The sequence below is a fragment of the Cydia strobilella genome, chromosome 4 (assembly GCF_947568885.1).
Source record: "Cydia strobilella chromosome 4, ilCydStro3.1, whole genome shotgun sequence".
Classification (NCBI taxonomy): domain Eukaryota; kingdom Metazoa; phylum Arthropoda; class Insecta; order Lepidoptera; family Tortricidae; genus Cydia; species Cydia strobilella.
The window spans coordinates 6,272,053-6,289,945 of record NC_086044.1 but is presented as its reverse complement, the minus strand read 5'-3'; the positions used below and the strand labels follow the sequence as shown (position 1 = coordinate 6,289,945).

General features: G+C 41.1%; 1 protein-coding gene across 8 annotated transcripts; it reads left to right on the top strand.

Moving 5' to 3' along the window:
* Positions 1 to 2,186: 2,186 nt before the first annotated feature.
* Positions 2,187 to 17,655, top strand: LOC134740951 (tetratricopeptide repeat protein 14 homolog). 8 transcript variants are annotated; one of them, XM_063673615.1, is made up of 19 exons: positions 2,187 to 2,322; positions 2,492 to 2,801; positions 3,008 to 3,084; positions 3,837 to 3,959; positions 4,283 to 4,503; positions 5,830 to 5,970; positions 6,104 to 6,780; positions 7,081 to 7,310; positions 10,033 to 10,202; positions 10,426 to 10,575; positions 11,248 to 11,322; positions 12,077 to 12,253; positions 12,446 to 12,536; positions 12,763 to 12,891; positions 13,516 to 13,760; positions 14,523 to 14,708; positions 15,125 to 15,364; positions 16,190 to 16,309; positions 17,202 to 17,655. In XM_063673615.1, the coding sequence occupies exons 2-19, from the start codon at positions 2,501 to 2,503 to the stop codon at positions 17,362 to 17,364; spliced, it is 3,516 nt and encodes a 1,171-aa protein (XP_063529685.1). In that variant the 5' UTR covers positions 2,187 to 2,322; positions 2,492 to 2,500; the 3' UTR covers positions 17,365 to 17,655. The 8 variants fall into 8 exon arrangements, with proteins under 8 accessions (XP_063529685.1, XP_063529686.1, XP_063529687.1 ...); XM_063673616.1 differs by having other exon boundaries at positions 12,443 to 12,536; positions 13,516 to 13,748; XM_063673617.1 differs by having other exon boundaries at positions 12,443 to 12,536; positions 17,229 to 17,655.
* The last annotated feature ends 238 nt before the right edge of the window (positions 17,656 to 17,893 follow it).

Genomic DNA, 17,893 nt, shown 5'->3' with positions numbered 1-17,893 from the left:
AAAAATAAACACTAAACAGAAGTATTATCCATACTTTTCTATCTTCTTTTAAAACTGAACAAAATGGCCACACTCGCGACCTTGAATCTTGAGTGTCGGTATGTGGAGTATGGCACTTTTAAATGAAATATTATTGAGTTTTCAATTAAAATATTTTAGACTATCGTTGCCAAATAGTTAACCCAGCGATTTTAGTTTTACTTTAGGTTATTAGTATTATATATACCTAAATAAACGCCCAAATCCTCAGAACCAAACTCGTTCATGGCCCGATTCTTAGAATTAAAATACCAAAGTAATATGTAAAAACCAGTAAAAACATAACAAATGGACGGTAAAACTACTGTAAACTGTTTATTACTTACCCAGGCATATTATATTAAATCCGCATACACTTCTTTAAATAGATACACACTTAAAATCATGTTTTATTGAGCACCAAATATTTGATGATTGCCCTGTGTCCAGACGCTTTATAAATCAATGTGTTTCTACGAATATTTATATTAGAGACACTTGTTTTTATTGCTAGAAATGTTTCTTGTGTTTTCCATAAGCTATTGATAAAGTTTACGCAGCTTAGCTGCGCGCGCAAACGTTGAATTTTCCGCCAAAATATGCAATGACCAATTGCGACCAATCCGTCGACTCCCGACGCCATAGCACTTGCGAACTTTTTAAATCGGTCGGGAGTCGACAGCTTGGCACTCGCGGATTTTTGAAATCGGTCGGGAGTCGACCGTTCGACACTCCAGTGATTAACCGCGAAAATCGAAGTTCGTAAATTTCGAGCAACTATCTCTGTCACTTTAATTGCGCCTTAATTGGAGAGAGAGAAAGATGCCAGAAATTTGCGAACTTCGGTGTTCGCGGGTAGGTCTTTGTTCGGGGGCCTATCAAGGACATAAAATTAAAAAGAAAATTTCGTTACCTGCCGTTCTATCGGACGAACATGCAAGAAAAACGAAAATCGAAACTTCATTATCTGCCTCTCTGTCGTTCTTCCATATTTGTGGGATAGAGTGGCAGGTTGTAAGGGTATGCACGCATGAGCAACTTTTGTCTCCGCGACTCAGCGACTATTTTGTCGCTAAAGCCTGACCAGGAATATATGATCATTGTCAAGAGGGCGCTATTATTCTTATTTATATGGCAACAGTTCAGTATAGTCTGAACAATGTAGATTGGTAACTCGTGTGACTTACATTCTTTTATTTATTTATTTTCTAACGTATCACACATAGGTCAAAATCGTCTAATTGCATCTTCTTTTTTATTTTTAGTTTGCATAAAACCTCAGGAGGTACAACCTTCTCTCGTAATCCGCGTAATAGATGCCTCCGATTTACCTAGAAATTTATATAAATTTACATATATGTATTAAATTTAATCGTAACATACCAGATGGTGTGACTACTATTAGCCACACCATCAGCTCAGCTCAGCTCTATAGATGAAAAAATATTTCGTATATCATGTTACTACATTCTGGGAAGAGGCCTACATCCAAGATTGGATCACCAAAAGGCCACCATGATGATGGTGATGGTCATGTTACTGGGTAGGTATTTATTCCGTAACCTTACATAGGTTCTGCTACATTGTCAATTAACAAGATTGATCATCTCCAAAGCCCATAGTAAATATTTTTCAAACACTTATTTTTGTTACTGTGTTTCCTCGCTTGTATAACATAACTAAGTCGTAATAACCAGACTATAATGACATTTTGATTTGTTTACCTGTCAGCTCTGATGTTAATTTGGAAATGTTTCGTAGCGAAATAGTTTCATTTCCCGAACTGTTCTTTTCCAGCAGTTTATTATTTTCATTATTAACAATGTTCCGCTCCTGACTGTGCATAGGTTTGGGCATTTTTGTCATTTGCAACTATTTTATCTCTCACATCAAGCCTTGGGTAAGTATGAAAGTGCGCGCATGTAAAGCCTGACCAGAAATATATGATCATATGGAACCTACAGTCTGACAAAAAAGAGTAAAAATTTAATAGTGGCAACACTGAAGTGTCGTCCCGTTTTTCTAGATTGATTTGAAAGGGACGACACTATAGTGTTGCCACTTTTTAATTTCTACTCTTTTTTGCCAGACTGTAGGACGAAATTATACTTACTCTTTTGTCTATGCTCCAACCAAGTCAAGACAATTTTCAATTTTCATAGCCAACAGTTCATAGCATAGCCTGTGGTAGCCATTCCTAAAAAAATGTGCGTGCGGTGTGCTTGTGTTCGCATTTTGTGGAATTATTAATAATTCTTGTTAAAAAAACTTTTTGTTATTGTGCATGTAACTAAAACATCACAGGTAAAATAGCTTAGTTTTGTGTTAATGTGTAGTGATATCGCAGGATATTTGCATCCTTTATCTTTGCATTGAAATCAACATGGCGGCGACCTACTCTCACTTTTTATGTGTATAAAATTTCGTAATTTAGTATCCAGTAGAGAAAGTACAACCTTATAATTTGTTTCAGTATTTTGATATGGACGGGAAATTGGATGCGTCTCTTGTGACGCAATCCATAAATTACCATGGACAGCAACTCCAGAAAACGTGGGAGGCCGAACGAGGAGAGGACGATTTGTCTAAAATAGGCATTGGAGCCCTGGACTTTGCGGTGTACCAGTCCAGGCACAAACACCTAACCTTCCAAGACCGTGGAAAACGCTTGAAACTTCATCAGTTTATTGCAAAAGAAGCAAATGCATTGTTTGATACATCAGTTCAGGAGGAAACGCCTTCCTCATCCAGCCTTGGGACTGATGCTACCGCACCTGAAGACAGTAAGCACGAACAAGTTTTTAAAAATCAATATGGTTACTTGGCAACAGGTTGGCTTTGCCTTCCACAAATGAGTATAACAGTGCCATTCAAGGTTGTTTACTTGAAAGGTTGATCAATTATTCATTGCCCCCGTGAGGCACAACTCCACTTATCTATTTTTTTCTGTAACTTGATCATCATAATATTCAAATAATTTTTGTTTCAGATCTATATGCATTGATGCCACCATTTGAAACGTTTTTGAATGTAGATAAATCTGCAAGACTGAGGCATTTTTTTGAAGTAAGTATTAAAAAATATACATATGGTAGTAGACTTTTAAATTACACCTGGCCTTTTTATGCAAATTCTTCTACTGATAACATTATAAGTAGAATTACCACATGACACATGATAATAAAAAGATGCATTTTATATTTTATTACATTTTAATGACTGGCGAATAACTATTTCTAGTTAACTGGACACTTCACAAGAATAATTAGCTTTTCGTTATAATATAAATGCAAGCCAGAGAACTTTGTGAGGTATTCTATTGGCACTAGAAAACAAAAATTATAAAATGAAATATTTGGAGGGGCCTGATGAATACAAGCAATCATAATTTTGGCATTATACCTACAATAAATAAGAAAGTACAAAACTACATTTTGCTTGTTTTAAAATGTGAATTGAGCATGTGCGTTAAAAGGGATTTATATAGGTACTTGCTCTTTATTTTTTATTGCTATAAAAACAGTATAATATTTACCTTCACTGTGGCAAAAAACTTGGCCATTAATAATTTTGTCTATGTCAAAAATTTACTATTGAAATAAAAACTTAAAATGAAGCTGGGGGCTCCCTAACCTCCTACATCTCATGCACACACATTTTTGATTCACATACACACATTTTCAGACTAACTAACACTTTTGGTTACATCCTACAGGAACTAGGATGGTGCAGTAGTTGTATTCTATGGTAGCAAGTGCCATCCATACAAACCTAAAGTGGAACTAGGGATACACGCTAATTACATTTTTTGTTTCTAGAATGTGAAGACAGGAGAATTGGTGATAGGAGCTGTGATCAACAGGACAGCGTCTGGGATGATGCTGAAGGTGCTCTGCACTGCCGGACCTACATCCCGATATGTGGCTGATATCAATGTGAAGGTATTGCACAATGTTAAGCAAGTAAAACAAACTAGTACCATTACTAGTTATCTATTGGTTTTACAACTTGATAGCTCATTAAATCATTAATGTTATAAAAATGTATATTATGATATGATATAGTTATACCTTATGCATTTTTAAAGATGTCAAATATGTATAGCACCACAAAATTGATATCCAATTATTTGTAAACAAATTATTTTCTTGTAAGGTACCTTTTATAATAGGTATTCAATTGCATGATGAAACACATTGTTTTATGACCTCGCATTGACCTTATTGGTATTTCATATTCATAAGGCAACCATTTTATTATACAGGCATTCCTACCTGTGGGAAATATCATACCAGCTATGGACAAGAAAAATGTTTCAAGAAACTACCTGATGAATGACACTGTCTGCTGCGAAGTCATTGAAGTGATCCCTGACACTGACAAAATGGTCTGCGGGATGAAGGGAGTCACCCGGGGCCCAGACGACCCCCCGCCTAAGCCCCCTCTGGGACTTCTCAGCACAGACGACTTCCCATTGGTCTACAAGTATGTACCGCACACCACTAGAGAGTTACGATTAATTACTGTGTGCCTACACCTATTTTACAGGTCTGAATTTGTCAACACTTTTTGTATTGTATCTGTGTATTTTTATTTTGTGAAGATCTTGAAAACAGTGGTATTTATTTTGTCAGTAATGTTTGTACCTGCTTTGGATGTGAAGATTTGAGGAATTCTTGACGAGGATTTGCCATAACAATGGAATAAAACTGGAAGAATGATAATGAAACACATCATCTGGTGACAGGCCATTTTAATTTGCCTTGATGGGAAGTTCTACCTCCTTAGATGCTTCAACAACCTGCAGTTTTCAGCTTTATACACAAAATTCACAATGCATGTAGGTATTTTTATATATGCATAACTTCGGAAGCAGCAAATTCGTTGGGTTTATGTTAATGTGTTCACCGGATTCTGATCACTTACAGAATGAATTGATTACACATTTCACCAAAATTGTGAAAATGATTTCATGACATTTTTTTATGCTTGACGAAAAGAAAGAAAAACCATTGGATTCTTGCAAGATTACAAACTATAAAACACCAAGAAACACTGATGTATAATGAGGGACTGAAACCATTAGTGTTGAAATCATTTACACATTATTTTAATATATGAAAAAGGTCAGTAAAATGCTTCAGGGTTACTTCATTCTGATGTTTCTAAAGGGAAATTGTGATTTCTGTATTAAAGCTAATATTTAATATTCCAGCCATATTCAAACCATAATGATTGGACTTTTAATATCAGCATTTATCGGATGTTGGCGTTGTTTGTTTGTAATACTGGACTAGCTACCGACATTTGTCAATTTTGCTGATGAGGCTCCCAAGGATATAGTTTGACAAGACACCACCAGACATGAGCTCCGTGGAGCCAGAGGTTTCCCAAGCTGTGCACCAGCTCCCTCCATTATTTTAGGGTGTTCTTTTCTAGGTGTAGCGAGGACCCCCAAGACGCTTGTACACTAGACCGCTGCATAAGTTGTGGCTGTCAATGAGTTCGGTAATATTAATGTCATATTGTGAGGCCGCTATCACCTAATCTATGATGTTCTTTGTGTCAACGAAATATAAGCCAATACCAGTAAAATATCAATTTTTTGAACAGCTCCATTGGAACAGGTGAGGATAACGTACGTGTGACATTACCAAAAATTTCAAATAAAAGCAATTAGGATTTCATTGCTTGAAAATCTTTTTTGCAATATGAAGATGTACAGTCAAATTGAATAACTTCTTCTAACAAACCAACATTACATGCTTTTTATGGGAAAGTCTGATGACTAATAAAGCTTTTTCTCAATAGGAAAACTGTGGATATGAAGGGAGAAAGTTACGAAGCTATTTTGGAGAAGAGCCCAGGGTTCAATAACCCCAACTGCATCCAATATCTGTCTGAACTTCTTGGAATCTCCAACATGCACTGCACCAACTTCGCGTCATTAAGGTAAATATTCACTTTTACACGTCTTAGATAAACTTTTTTATTTGAACTTGGACTTGTTGTCTGAGTTAAGTCTAATTTTCTGTCTTAACGTGTGATGACCGCGCGCGTTAAAGATATTTAATTTTATCCCCAGGGGAGGATTTTCGCCAGCGGAATATGCAGATGAACTTCGTCAAGCCCAAGCCAGCAAGTGGGCATTCCGTTCAGTAGCCGAAGGGATCGAACATTTCAAGGCAGGACGTCACTCGGAAGCTTTCCAATGTCTCAACAAGGCCCTAAGCATTGACCCAAGAAATGTAGAAGGATTAGTCGCGAGAGGCGCTTTGTACGCTAACAGTGGAACTTTCAAGAAGGCAATAGAAGATTTTGAGACATCTTTGAAATTGAATCCAAATCACGCAAACGCTAGGAAGTATTTGGGAGAGACATTGGTTGCTCTCGGTCGCAGCTATGAGGATGAGAATAAAATCACGGAAGCTCAAAAGGCATACGAGGATTGTTTAGCCATCATACCGTTTCATGAAGAAGCTCAGAATTCTTTGGATTTCCTAAAGAGCAAGACATCTACAACGAAGCCGCTGATTGAACCCGCAGAGTTGTTATTGCCCGGTTTGACTGGAGCAAAATCATTTGAGATGAAGGAAACTATTAAGCAGCTTTTGAATCTGACTGAAAAGAAGGAAAAGAAAAAGAAGAAGAAGCGAGGCAAGGGTAAGAAGAAGCGGTCGAGCAGTTCGTCGTCGTCGTCCAGCGACTCGTCCAGTTCCAGCTCGTCTTCTGAATCATCCTCGTCATCCTCGGACAGTAGCGGTAAGAAAAGCAGTAGAATAACACTAACTAGACTAATCCCGTTTTTGGGATAAAGTTTTGATAAAGACAGTATGATTCTCTCTGCTTTTATTCCAGTGACAAGTGATTCTCGCCAAACTATACTTCTAAAATGTAAATTAGTCCATAGGGACTAATAGTAGATGAGGGTATCTTGGAAATACTTTAACTTGCTTTTACTACAACAGGTTATGCTCACGTCATAAATATCTAATATATCAATATCGCTTCCATGTCACAGTGAGATTTTTTTTTGTTTTACTAATTGTCTGTATAATTTAGATTCTGAAGGTCCCAACCGCAAGAAGAAGCGCCGTGCGCAATCCAACAACAAGCGTCAACGTTCCCTCTCACCACTGAGCAAGCGCATGGCCATGCTCGGCGAAACGGACGCCACGCGCACGCACAACTCGCAGTTCAACCATCCGTACGGCTACCAGCCGCCACCACCACCCGTGGAAGAGGCTAACGCACCGCCCAGGTCGCAGGCGGATACAGATTATGAATTGAAGGTGAGTTTTATGTACTGTATAATGGCATGGCTGTATGAGGACGGACGCCACGCGCACGCACAACTCGCAGTTCAACCATCCGTACGGCTACCAGCCGCCACCACCACCCCTGGAAGAGGCTAACGCACCGCCCAGGTCGCAGGCGGATACAGATTATGAATTGAAGGTGAGTTTTATGTACTGTATAATGGCATGGCTGTATGAGGACGGACGCCACGCGCACGCACAACTCGCAGTTCAACCATCCGTACGGCTACCAGCCGCCACCACCACCCCTGGAAGAGGCTAACGCACCGCCCAGGTCGCAGGCGGATACAGATTATGAATTGAAGGTGAGTTTTATGTACTGTATAATGGCATGGCTGTATGAGGACGGACGCCACGCGCACGCACAACTCGCAGTTCAACCATCCGTACGGCTACCAGCCGCCACCACCACCCCTGGAAGAGGCTAACGCACCACCCAGGTCGCAGGCGGATACAGATTATGAATTGAAGGTGAGTTTTATGTACTGTATAATGGCATGGCTGTATGAGGACGGACGCCACGCGCACGCACAACTCGCAGTTCAACCATTCGTACGGCTACCAGCCGCCACCACCACCCCTGGAAGAGGCTAACGCACCGCCCAGGTCGCAGGCGGATACAGATTATGAATTGAAGGTGAGTTTTATGTACTGTATAATGGCATGGCTGTATGAGGACGGACGCCACGCCATCCGTACGGCTACCAGCCGCCACCACCACCCGTGGAAGAGGCTAACGGACCGCCCAGGTCGCAGGCGGATACAGATTATGAATTGAAGGTGAGTTTTATGTACTGTATAATGGCATGGCTGTATGAGGACGGACGCCACGCGCACGCACAACTCGCAGTTCAACCATCCGTACGGCTACCAGCCGCCACCACCACCCGTGGAAGAGGCTAACGGACCGCCCAGGTCGCAGGCGGATACAGATTATGAATTGAAGGTGAGTTTTATGTACTGTATAATGGCAAAGATAGATATAACTCCGTAATAGATGGATACAGTCTAAGGAAAAAACGTGCCTCGGAAATCAAGAAAATTTGATTCTCGTTCAGAGGGCGCTACTAGTTTTGGTTTACTGTCGTATAGATGGCGTTGACGGTTTCGTTTGTTATTTAACAATTTTAACGCATATCAGTGAAAGAACATGGGTCAAAATCATAAAAATAATTGATGCAAATAAAAAAATCATTTATCTATATTTAAATACATTTTATCGTATTTTTATAAATCTTCATTTTTAGTTTTAAAGTGTGTCGACAGATGGCAGTGAATTTACTGGGGTTACAAAATTTACTATGACAGTACCTTACTTACTGCTAGCCTTTCTCCGCAGACGTCTTGTCTGGTTGCCCTTGGCATAGGCCTCTCCCATATTCCTCCACGAGTCCCGCTCTAGTATAAGTTACTCTATGATAATGGCATGGCTGTATGAGGACGGACGCCACGCGCACGCACAACTCGAAGTTCAACCATCCGTACGGCTACCAGCCGCCACCGCCATCCGTGGAAGAGGCTAATGCATTACTTAATAATTAATAAATTAAATTGGCTAGCATTTTTAGTGCCATTTCGACTAACTCGTTATTTTTCTCCAATACACTGCATTTGTTCTGTTGTTAATATGAGAAGAGTCAGGGCAAAGATCATCAAAACAAAGTATAGTATGAATCTTCTCAAATATTTTTTACGCCTAAGACCCTAATCTGTTAAACAAAAGCCATTGTTTCCTTTACGCGAGCGCGTGGCCATTGTGTCTGAGCGCGTGCCAAGACCACAGACACAATGGCCACGCGTTCCCATAAAAGAAACAATGGCTTTTGTTTAACAGATTAGGGTCTTAGGCGTAAAAATCATTTGAGACGATTTATACCTACTATACCACCCTAGTGCCGCCATGGATAACACAACATGTTTTAGATTTTCGTTTAAGCATTGAATGTCACAAAAAAACATATGCTAGACTTACTGATGTTTTAATATACCAATACAGATTACTTGTACTACAAGATGGGAGTTGAAGCATAATTATATAAGACAACTCATGGTGTATTCCCATTTGTCCCCACCTCATGGCGGCGGCGGCGGTCACGTGGGGCGGACACCCAACTCACGGTCACCTCACATAGCCCTACTTTATTAGTATGAGAGCGCGACCGCTTGCGTCCACTTTTATGACCTGTACTCGAATAAATAAATAAAAAATCTGCAAATATTGAGAGGATTGCTATAAAATGTGGTAGGAAGGAGATCAGTAGTATATAAACAAACATATGGATACCTGGTGTCTGAAATAAATATATTCATTTTTATTTTTCATTTATTTTCATTTCATTGCTCGCAGCATAGAATTTTACAAGCAAAATTATACCTGTGGGGTGACCTCGCGCTCTTGGTAAATGCTTCGCAACGCTCTGTCTGAGTACAGATGTAACTAGTGCAAAATCCTTTAATCGTATTTTCAAGGAAACGCACGAACGTGTTATGCTATTTCAGTCAGTCAGTATAATCCTTTAGTCGTATTTTCAAGGAAACGCACGAACGTGTTATGCTATTTCAGTCAGTCAGTATACTGAGGTTGACTGAAGTAGCATGAGTAGCATGACATATACGCACGAAGGCAACGGAATTTGCACTAGATACATCTGTAGTCTATTTACACCGATCAAATTTAATCGTGGTATCCAATCAGGTGCGGAAGTTCCTCGAGATGACCAAAGAGGACTCTGACTACGAGGACAAAGTGCGCAACTTCCTTGAGGAAACTGCTCAGTACAAGCGCAACAGGAAGATGCAGGAGCTCGGCCAGCAGCAGCAGCCGAGTGGCGACCATGACAAGAAGAAGAAAAAAAAGAAGGACAAGTAAGTTCAACGTTCACTTATACTATTAAATCTTTAACAGTTTTTTAGTGATTTCCATTTATTCTGGTTATGTCATCGCGGCACTCTTTCACAGCGGCTAAGATTGCACATGTAAGCATAACCTTAATATTTGCCTTTAACATTTTGACCGTGTCTCATATCAGTCATATCATTTGATATGCCTTATTTTTTCTATTATTAATTGTATATATTTTATTTTTAGAAAAAAGAAGAAAGAATCAAAACGTAAACGCAAGGAGCAAGAGCGAGAGGATAAGCGGAAGTCGAAGCTTGCTCGAACTGCCGCCAACAACGATTACAACTTGCGAGATTTGGACAACATTGGCGACAAAAAACTTAGGGATGCTATTAGGTAAGATAAACAAATAAATTATAATTTTGCTTTTTAATGCAAATTAATTAATACAATGTTAAAATGGTTGATCAACTATTTCTTGTTGTTATTTTGTTCCATCAGCCAGGGGACAGAAATAGTACAGAAAAAATATTGTACTACGTTCTTTAGTACAGGTCGATTCACGAAAGCTGGCACGAATGGAATGAACGAAACGAGTTATATCTGTCATTGTGTAACTGACACATGTATCGGTATACAGCCAGAGTCACCCTTTTATTGGTTTATCTGTTGGTGTGTCTGTGGTGTTGGTATTGTGTGTGTTGTGTGTGTGTGGTTTATTTCCATTCACTCATTCATTCCATTAGTGCCAGTGAATCGACCACTATAGTAAGGGCTTTTAACTGCCACGTTAATTAAATTAAATATCATAAAACCAGAGTTTTGAAAGTGACCCAGGAGAACAACCACAGCGCGTGACAAGAAAAAGTTGATTCACCCAAAATTCAATAGCTAAGCGATTTATAGTTGGTCAAGCAAGACTTGTCAGTAGAAAAAGGCGGCAAATTAAAAACATGTAGGCGCGAAGGGTTATCGTCCCATAGAAAATTTGAATTTTGCGCCTTTTTCTACTGATAAGATTTGCTTGACCAGCTTTAGTTATAAATATTGCCGTTATGCATGTTACAGAAAAGAATTGAAAGGGAAATCCAAGAGGGACCTCAGTTCAGATGGCGAATATGATAGAAAACACAGTGATAAAAGGTATACTTCGCCATCTAAGTTCACTTTTTTCCCTTAGTATTATTATAACTACTGCAGGCCTAGCACAGGAGGGGCACGACAGTATCTCGCCCGCGAGATAGACTACCCGTCTTTTTCTAACTGTATTAAGAGCCCATCGACGTGCTCACTAGTTCATAGATCGATGAATCCAGCAACATAAAAACTAGTTTGATATATTCAAAAGGTATTTAAATACAAAATACAGTACATAGCGGCCCCTTTTTTAAATATCTATCGTTAAATCTATATATTCACAATTATTTACTAGTGGAGCTGGTGAGCACGTATATGGGCTCTTAATTAAAGAGGGACAGGTACTCTATCTCACAGGCGAGATACTGCGACTACCACTAATCACGAATCTTAGTAAATGCTTTCTTATTTCATTAAATACACGGTGGCTAAAAATAAGTGCATGCATTCCCGTTGCCAGGGAGGTTTTGGAATTATACTGAGCAACTTTTTACTATGGGACCAACCCCGAAATCGCGAAAAAAAATTTGGCTGTTTCATACATTTTGGCTGGTCCATTTTCTATGGGAGGGTAATTTTTTTTCGCGATTTCGTGGTTGATCCCATAGTAAAAGTTGTTCAGTCCCAAAACCTCCCTGGCAACGGGAATGCACTTATTTTTTAGCCACTCTGTATAAAGAGGATGAAATAATTAAAACTTTCGTATTTAGAACTGTTTTAACATGTAATAAACAAAACCCTAACATTTATTTACGTGTAGGATACTCGACGAGATGCACGGCCTAGAAGAGCTCGAGTCCAAACTGAGCGCGTACCACGTGATGGTGGAAAACGCCAGCAAGCGCGAGCGGGGCTCCGTGAGTCCGCTCGACCAGGCACCGCCCCCACCGCTCGAGAAACCCAAGTGGAAAATGTCCATGAGCGCCGTCAAAGACCCGTTAGTACCGCTTGAATAAAAAGCATTTGCGTTGAGCCCCTAATTAATATATGCATTTATTTTCTTGCATCGCTAAAAACCTTCCATGTTCTGTTAACAACTCAATCCTTTATGAGTCAGACTTTCGCTAGGTCAATTACATTATCTACATTCGTTTTTATGCCTATTTTATTCTGACTTGTTTTACAGTAGAGTTCAGAAGAAAGAAAAGTCATCCAGCAAGGGATACAAGGAGCATTATGCGTTTGAAGACAGTTCCGATGATTCACAAGACCCGCCTAAGGTAACAGCTATTTCTGGGGCTAAACAGTAAATTTGACATGAATATGATAATTTCATTTTCAAAAAAGATAGTTTGGGCTTTAATTTAATTATTAGTTATAGCCGTAATTCGCCAGATACCTATAGAGATGCACGCACATTAATATGATTCATTAATCAATTTGTTAAAATGAGTGAATATCGTTCAACATTTGCAAGAGATGTTCTTGACAATTGTAACGTTTTAGCCCCCAACGAGTGGCGACAAGAACGTGTCGGTGCGACGCGCCATGGCCATGAAGGAGCCGCCGCCACTGCCGTCCTCGAATAACAAGAACCGCGAGCCTGACCCGCCCGGCACCGAGCAGCATCCTCCGGTAACTGGCATATTGGATGTTTTTTCATATTGGTCACTAGTCACAGGGATATGATATGAAGTGCTACAGAAATCGTACCGGGGCTTTACTCGAAATAGTTTGAAACGTTGTCTCTGGTCGCAATCAATGACAAAAAAATATTTCTGTACGTACAATCGGGTATTTGTAAACTTATTAATGGTGTCAGTCGATCAGGTTTGTTTTGAGGATCAAATGTATGTATGGGATTGGGAACCATTGCCTTAAAGCAATACAAGAGTCACAAATGATGGTCAAAGTCTGGCACCCGCAGTTTACTGACGAAACGCTTTTAACAAAATGGTAATACATTGTGACATCGCCATTGCTTAGAAGCGTTTTTATGTATGGAAAACAAGGAAATTGCGATTTTGTATATTGTTGCTATACAATTATTTTTTTTAAATGAAATGTAAGCAATCGAACGATACTATTTTTTTTTCTATTTAGGAGTAAAAAAATTTTTTGTTTTAACTTTTTTTTTTCCTTTTTTTTAGTTTCCAATTTATTGTGATAAATTGCTCATTTTCTATCTAGATTCTAACAAGATTTAGTTATTTTTCAACATTTGTCAACAGCCCATTTCCTAATAGTCATTTATTGCAGGTCCGCAAAGGCAACATAGTCCTGGACAAGTTCGGGTCGTTCCGCCTGGCGCAGGAGGGCGAGACGCCTGTGTCGGTGGGCGGGCAGCGGCCGGAGCAGTTCGTGACGCGCATCAAGCCGCCCACGCCGGGCGCGGGCGGGGGCGGGGGCGCGGGCGCGGGCAGGAGGCCGCGCAGCCCGCCCTCGCCGCGGCGCCGCTCCTCCACCTCCGACGACGCGCGCGGCCAGCACAGGTCGCGCAGCAGGTGAGCCCCGATACCCGATACCCGCCCTCTCTAGTGTTCGCGGCTCATATTCCTTCTAAAAAAAACAACAAAACTAGGCTAAACCTGTCAAGCTTTTTTTCTACTCGTCGACTGTAATGGTTGAATTAAAATTTCGCATACCGAACTGTAATTGGATACTTTTCATGTATGGGCTCCCGACTCAACTATAATATTTATTTCGATACGCTGTAGTCGACTATAATGAATTTGACCAATCACGTGGCGCCGCGCATGGTCCCGTAGAAAAGACACCAACGCGTGACTATTTTATGAGTAATACCTATTCATATATTATGCACGAGTTGATGTCTTTTGTACTACTGAGATACTTACCTAATTTGTTACTTACTTTTATTAATTGCTTTTGAAGACTACAAAACACAAGTGGACATTGATGTGCACGTATCAGCTTTAAGCTGCCTGTGCAATAATAATAAATAATTTTCTTTAATTATTTAGGTTTTAAAAGTATTAGTTCAGGTAACTCATAGAAAAAGTATTGTATATAAAACAGTACACGCAGTACAGTATTGTGTGTGTAAGTAGTGATATACTCAAGCTTTTCAATCTCTCCGATGCGAGCCGAGCCGAATGACGATTTTTGATTCCGCGTCGATATATCTATGGAGACTCCAAGAAGTCTATTTAATATTGAAGCATTATATTCTACGCGGTTTGGCGACCCCTGGTGTACACATGCAGTAATGTGGCGTGTTATTGTACGTCCCCTTTGTCGTGCAGGTCCCGGCCGCGCAAGTACCGGTCCCGCTCGGGCTCGCGGTCCCGCTCGGCGTCATCGGGCAGCGGCTCGGCGGGCTCCCGGCGCCGCCGCTCAGGCTCGCCGCGCTCGCGGTCCCGCTCCGACGCTTCCCGCTCCTACTACTCGCGCAGCCGGTCCCGCAGCCGCTCCGGATCCAGGGACGGGAGGTTGGTTTAGTTGTAACATGTTTTCATCATCTTCCCAGCGTTGTCCCGGTATATTGCCACGACTCGCTTGAGATGCTTGGAGTTCGCTCGCAAGAACTATTACAGGAACTAGCTGTCATCTGACATTAAACCAGAGGGGAAACGAGGTCTTATTAATTATAAACTGAAGTAGATGTCATACATTAAAGAAAAAAGTGACGAAGCCCTCCAGTGGTGAAGGCCAGATTCGAACCGGCGTCTTGTCCGCCACGCACCCCGCCACGGCCCAATTTCTCGTCTATATGTCATCTTACTAAGACTAGGCGTCTGAATATTTAATAAAATAATTTGATTTGTTGCGAAAGTTGTGTAAGGTATTATTAAGTTTAGTCCAATTTCCTCACGTTTTCCTGTACTAATGAGTGTGATGTGTTTAGATTCCGTCGCTTCAACCGGCGCGGCAACTGGCGCGGTCGCGGCGGCTTCGAGCGCGGCACGTACTACCGGCCGCGCTTCCACACCTTCAACGGCGCGGGGCGGGGCCGCGGCCGCGGCGGGAACGACTTCCGCCGCGACGACCAGCGCCGCTTCCAGCCCGACTGGCGCGACAACCGCAGTCGCGGGGGCAGGCCCTTCAGGCCCCGCCGTGGCCAGGGAGGACGGGGGAGACCTTTCAGGTACAACACGAGCGGTGCACGGTCTAAACCGAGAGCCCGGAACGCCGTGCCAGCAGCGGCACCCGTTCGTGCCGCGGTCCTTTTTAGGGTTCCGTACCCAAAGGGTAAAAACGGGACCCTATTACTAAGACTCCGCTGTCCGTCTGTCTGTCACCAGGCGGTATCTCATGAACCGTGATAGCTAGACAGTTCAAATTTTCACATATGATGTATTTCTGTTGCCGCTATAACAACAAATACTAAAAAGTACGGAACCCTCGGTGGGCGAGTCCGTCTCGCACTTGGCCGGTTTTTTTAGATCACTAGCAATTAAAGTACATTTGAACCAGGTACGATTCGTGACGGTTATTTTATTTAACTTAAATTATTATTTAAAAAAAATTACGAAGCCTGGTGCGAGTATCATCATTGGTATGTTTGGGACGAAACATGTTGCTAACTTGCATTTTCGGCCACCCGACGAAGGTTGCGGATTTCTTACATGTAAACTAGATTATTAATTTTTTTATGATTTTGTTTTGGTCAGTGAATAAATGTTTTTTTTTTATATACATAGTATAAAGACAACAACTATAAGTAGTTGTAGTAGTAGTAGTAGCAGCTACCAGCTGCACTTCCCCACATTGTATGGCGACCTAGGACTAACGGACTCAGTGGCGTTCAGCCAGACTGACGCGACAGGCGTAGTCGCGGGTAATGCTCATCCATTCGCGCTCCACATTCGCGAATATCTGATAGACATGCATACATAACCTTATCACAATTCATTCCTATGCCAATCCTTCCAATATCCGTACCGTAATAACAATCGAGACTTTTTTACAGAGGGGGATTCCGAGACTTCCGTGACCGCCGCGGCGGACGGTACTCGCGCTCGCGCAGCCCCGACCGGACGCGCCGCTCGCGCTCCTACAGTCCCGAGCGGCGAGACAAGGATAGAGACAGGTCAGTGGGCGACCATCTTACACCTCGATGCCTGGAAGGAAGGGAAAGCCATGTCACAGTGTAAAAAGTAACAGTGGACCGACACCTTTTTTGTTTGTGTAAATGCCGACATCGCACAAGAATACTGTAGGGTTGTCACAGACTTACACAACTGCCCAAGACTTACACTTGACTTCTATAGACACGCTAGCCCTGTAAGTAGTACCGAGCTACTAACAATGGTGATGTATGCAGCTCGGGTGCGCGCGACCCACCCCTCGCACGATTGCCCTGTCTAGACTGCTTCGTCGTCTGTATTGTTTTATAGACTGTATTGTTTTATAGACTGTGGTCATGTTGAGAGGCATTCCACAAAAAATTCTACTTTGTAGGTCCCTTTGAACGCTTTACGTCATAAGCAAAAACATCACTTACACGCAAAGGTCACGGGCGCAAGCTAATTAGTAAAACCTAGTTTACTTTTTTTTTTACTTTGGTTAATGTTACCTTACTTGAACGTGTAAAGGTTACGTTGCCAGCGTATGCCGTAACATTTATAGTTCTCATTGGCGCGGTGGTTACAACGCCTTTAGGTGTTCTTGCCGTTCAAAGGGTTAATAACCTCCATAAATATCTATTAAAGCTAAGTTACCAACCGTTATTAGGCCAAATATCGGCTTCTTAGCATTATCAGAAGTGTTAAAAAATTGCGTCACGTATCCGACACTTTTATGTAATGCTCTCTTGACATTTGTGTCTATTAAAATTAAAGTCAGCTACTCAATATATTTCTGTCGTCAGAATAAATATTATAGGGACATTCATAAATAATAAATAAGAAGAAACTCGTTGAAAAATAAGTAAATACCCTGCAAGGTGTTGCGCCTAAGAATAATGTGTTCCTAATTTGCAGCTACTCCCGCTTTTCTGAACGCGGCAGCCATCGCAGCGAGGGCGAGTACGAGGAAGAAAGATACGTGGACCGAAAGGAATACGACGGAAAATGGGCCGACGGGAACGAACCCGAAAGGAACCATACCGAAGAAAAGCCCTCTGAACCTGCCCCCAAAGAGTAACTCCTACACCACCAACGTTTTAAAATTTCGACTATACTATATTGGTTAGGGTGCTGACTTCTTATTCACTCGTGTTCTTATTAACACAATTCCTTGAGGTTTAGTTGTAAATATAGTTTTATGAGTACTGTAGGTATTTTCTTTAGTCAGAGAAAATTGGCGTCAAAATTACTGCATTCAATCAATTGTAGCTTAGCTTGTCATATTCTAATGAAGGCCATTCCATGTTACATCTTGTCAGATGTGTGTTAATTAAGATGGTACTAAAAATATTAATAAAGAATGAACACTCGTTTTTTTTTTACTTTTCTGACTTCTTCATTGCCTTTTTTGTATGCCAACATAAACTGAATCCTGTGATGGGCCAGCTTATGCTTAATTACTTATAGTAGTCTATGCACAAAGATAGATATAACTCCGTAATAGATGGGTACAGTCTAAGGAAAAAACGTGCCTCGAAAATCAAGAAAATTTGATTCTCGTTCAGAGGGCGCTACTAGCTTTGGCCTACTGTCGTATAGATGGCGTT

Bases quoted from the DNA above. Each gene is read 5' to 3' on its own strand.
- LOC134740951 (XM_063673614.1), top strand. From the start codon at position 2,501: ATGGACGGGAAATTGGATGCGTCTCTTGTGACGCAATCCATAAATTAC. The intron at 7,311-10,032 runs GTGAGTTTTATG...GTATCCAATCAG, and splicing joins ATACAGATTATGAATTGAAG to GTGCGGAAGTTCCTCGAGAT. The intron at 12,892-13,515 runs GTAACTGGCATA...CATTTATTGCAG, and splicing joins GCACCGAGCAGCATCCTCCG to GTCCGCAAAGGCAACATAGT.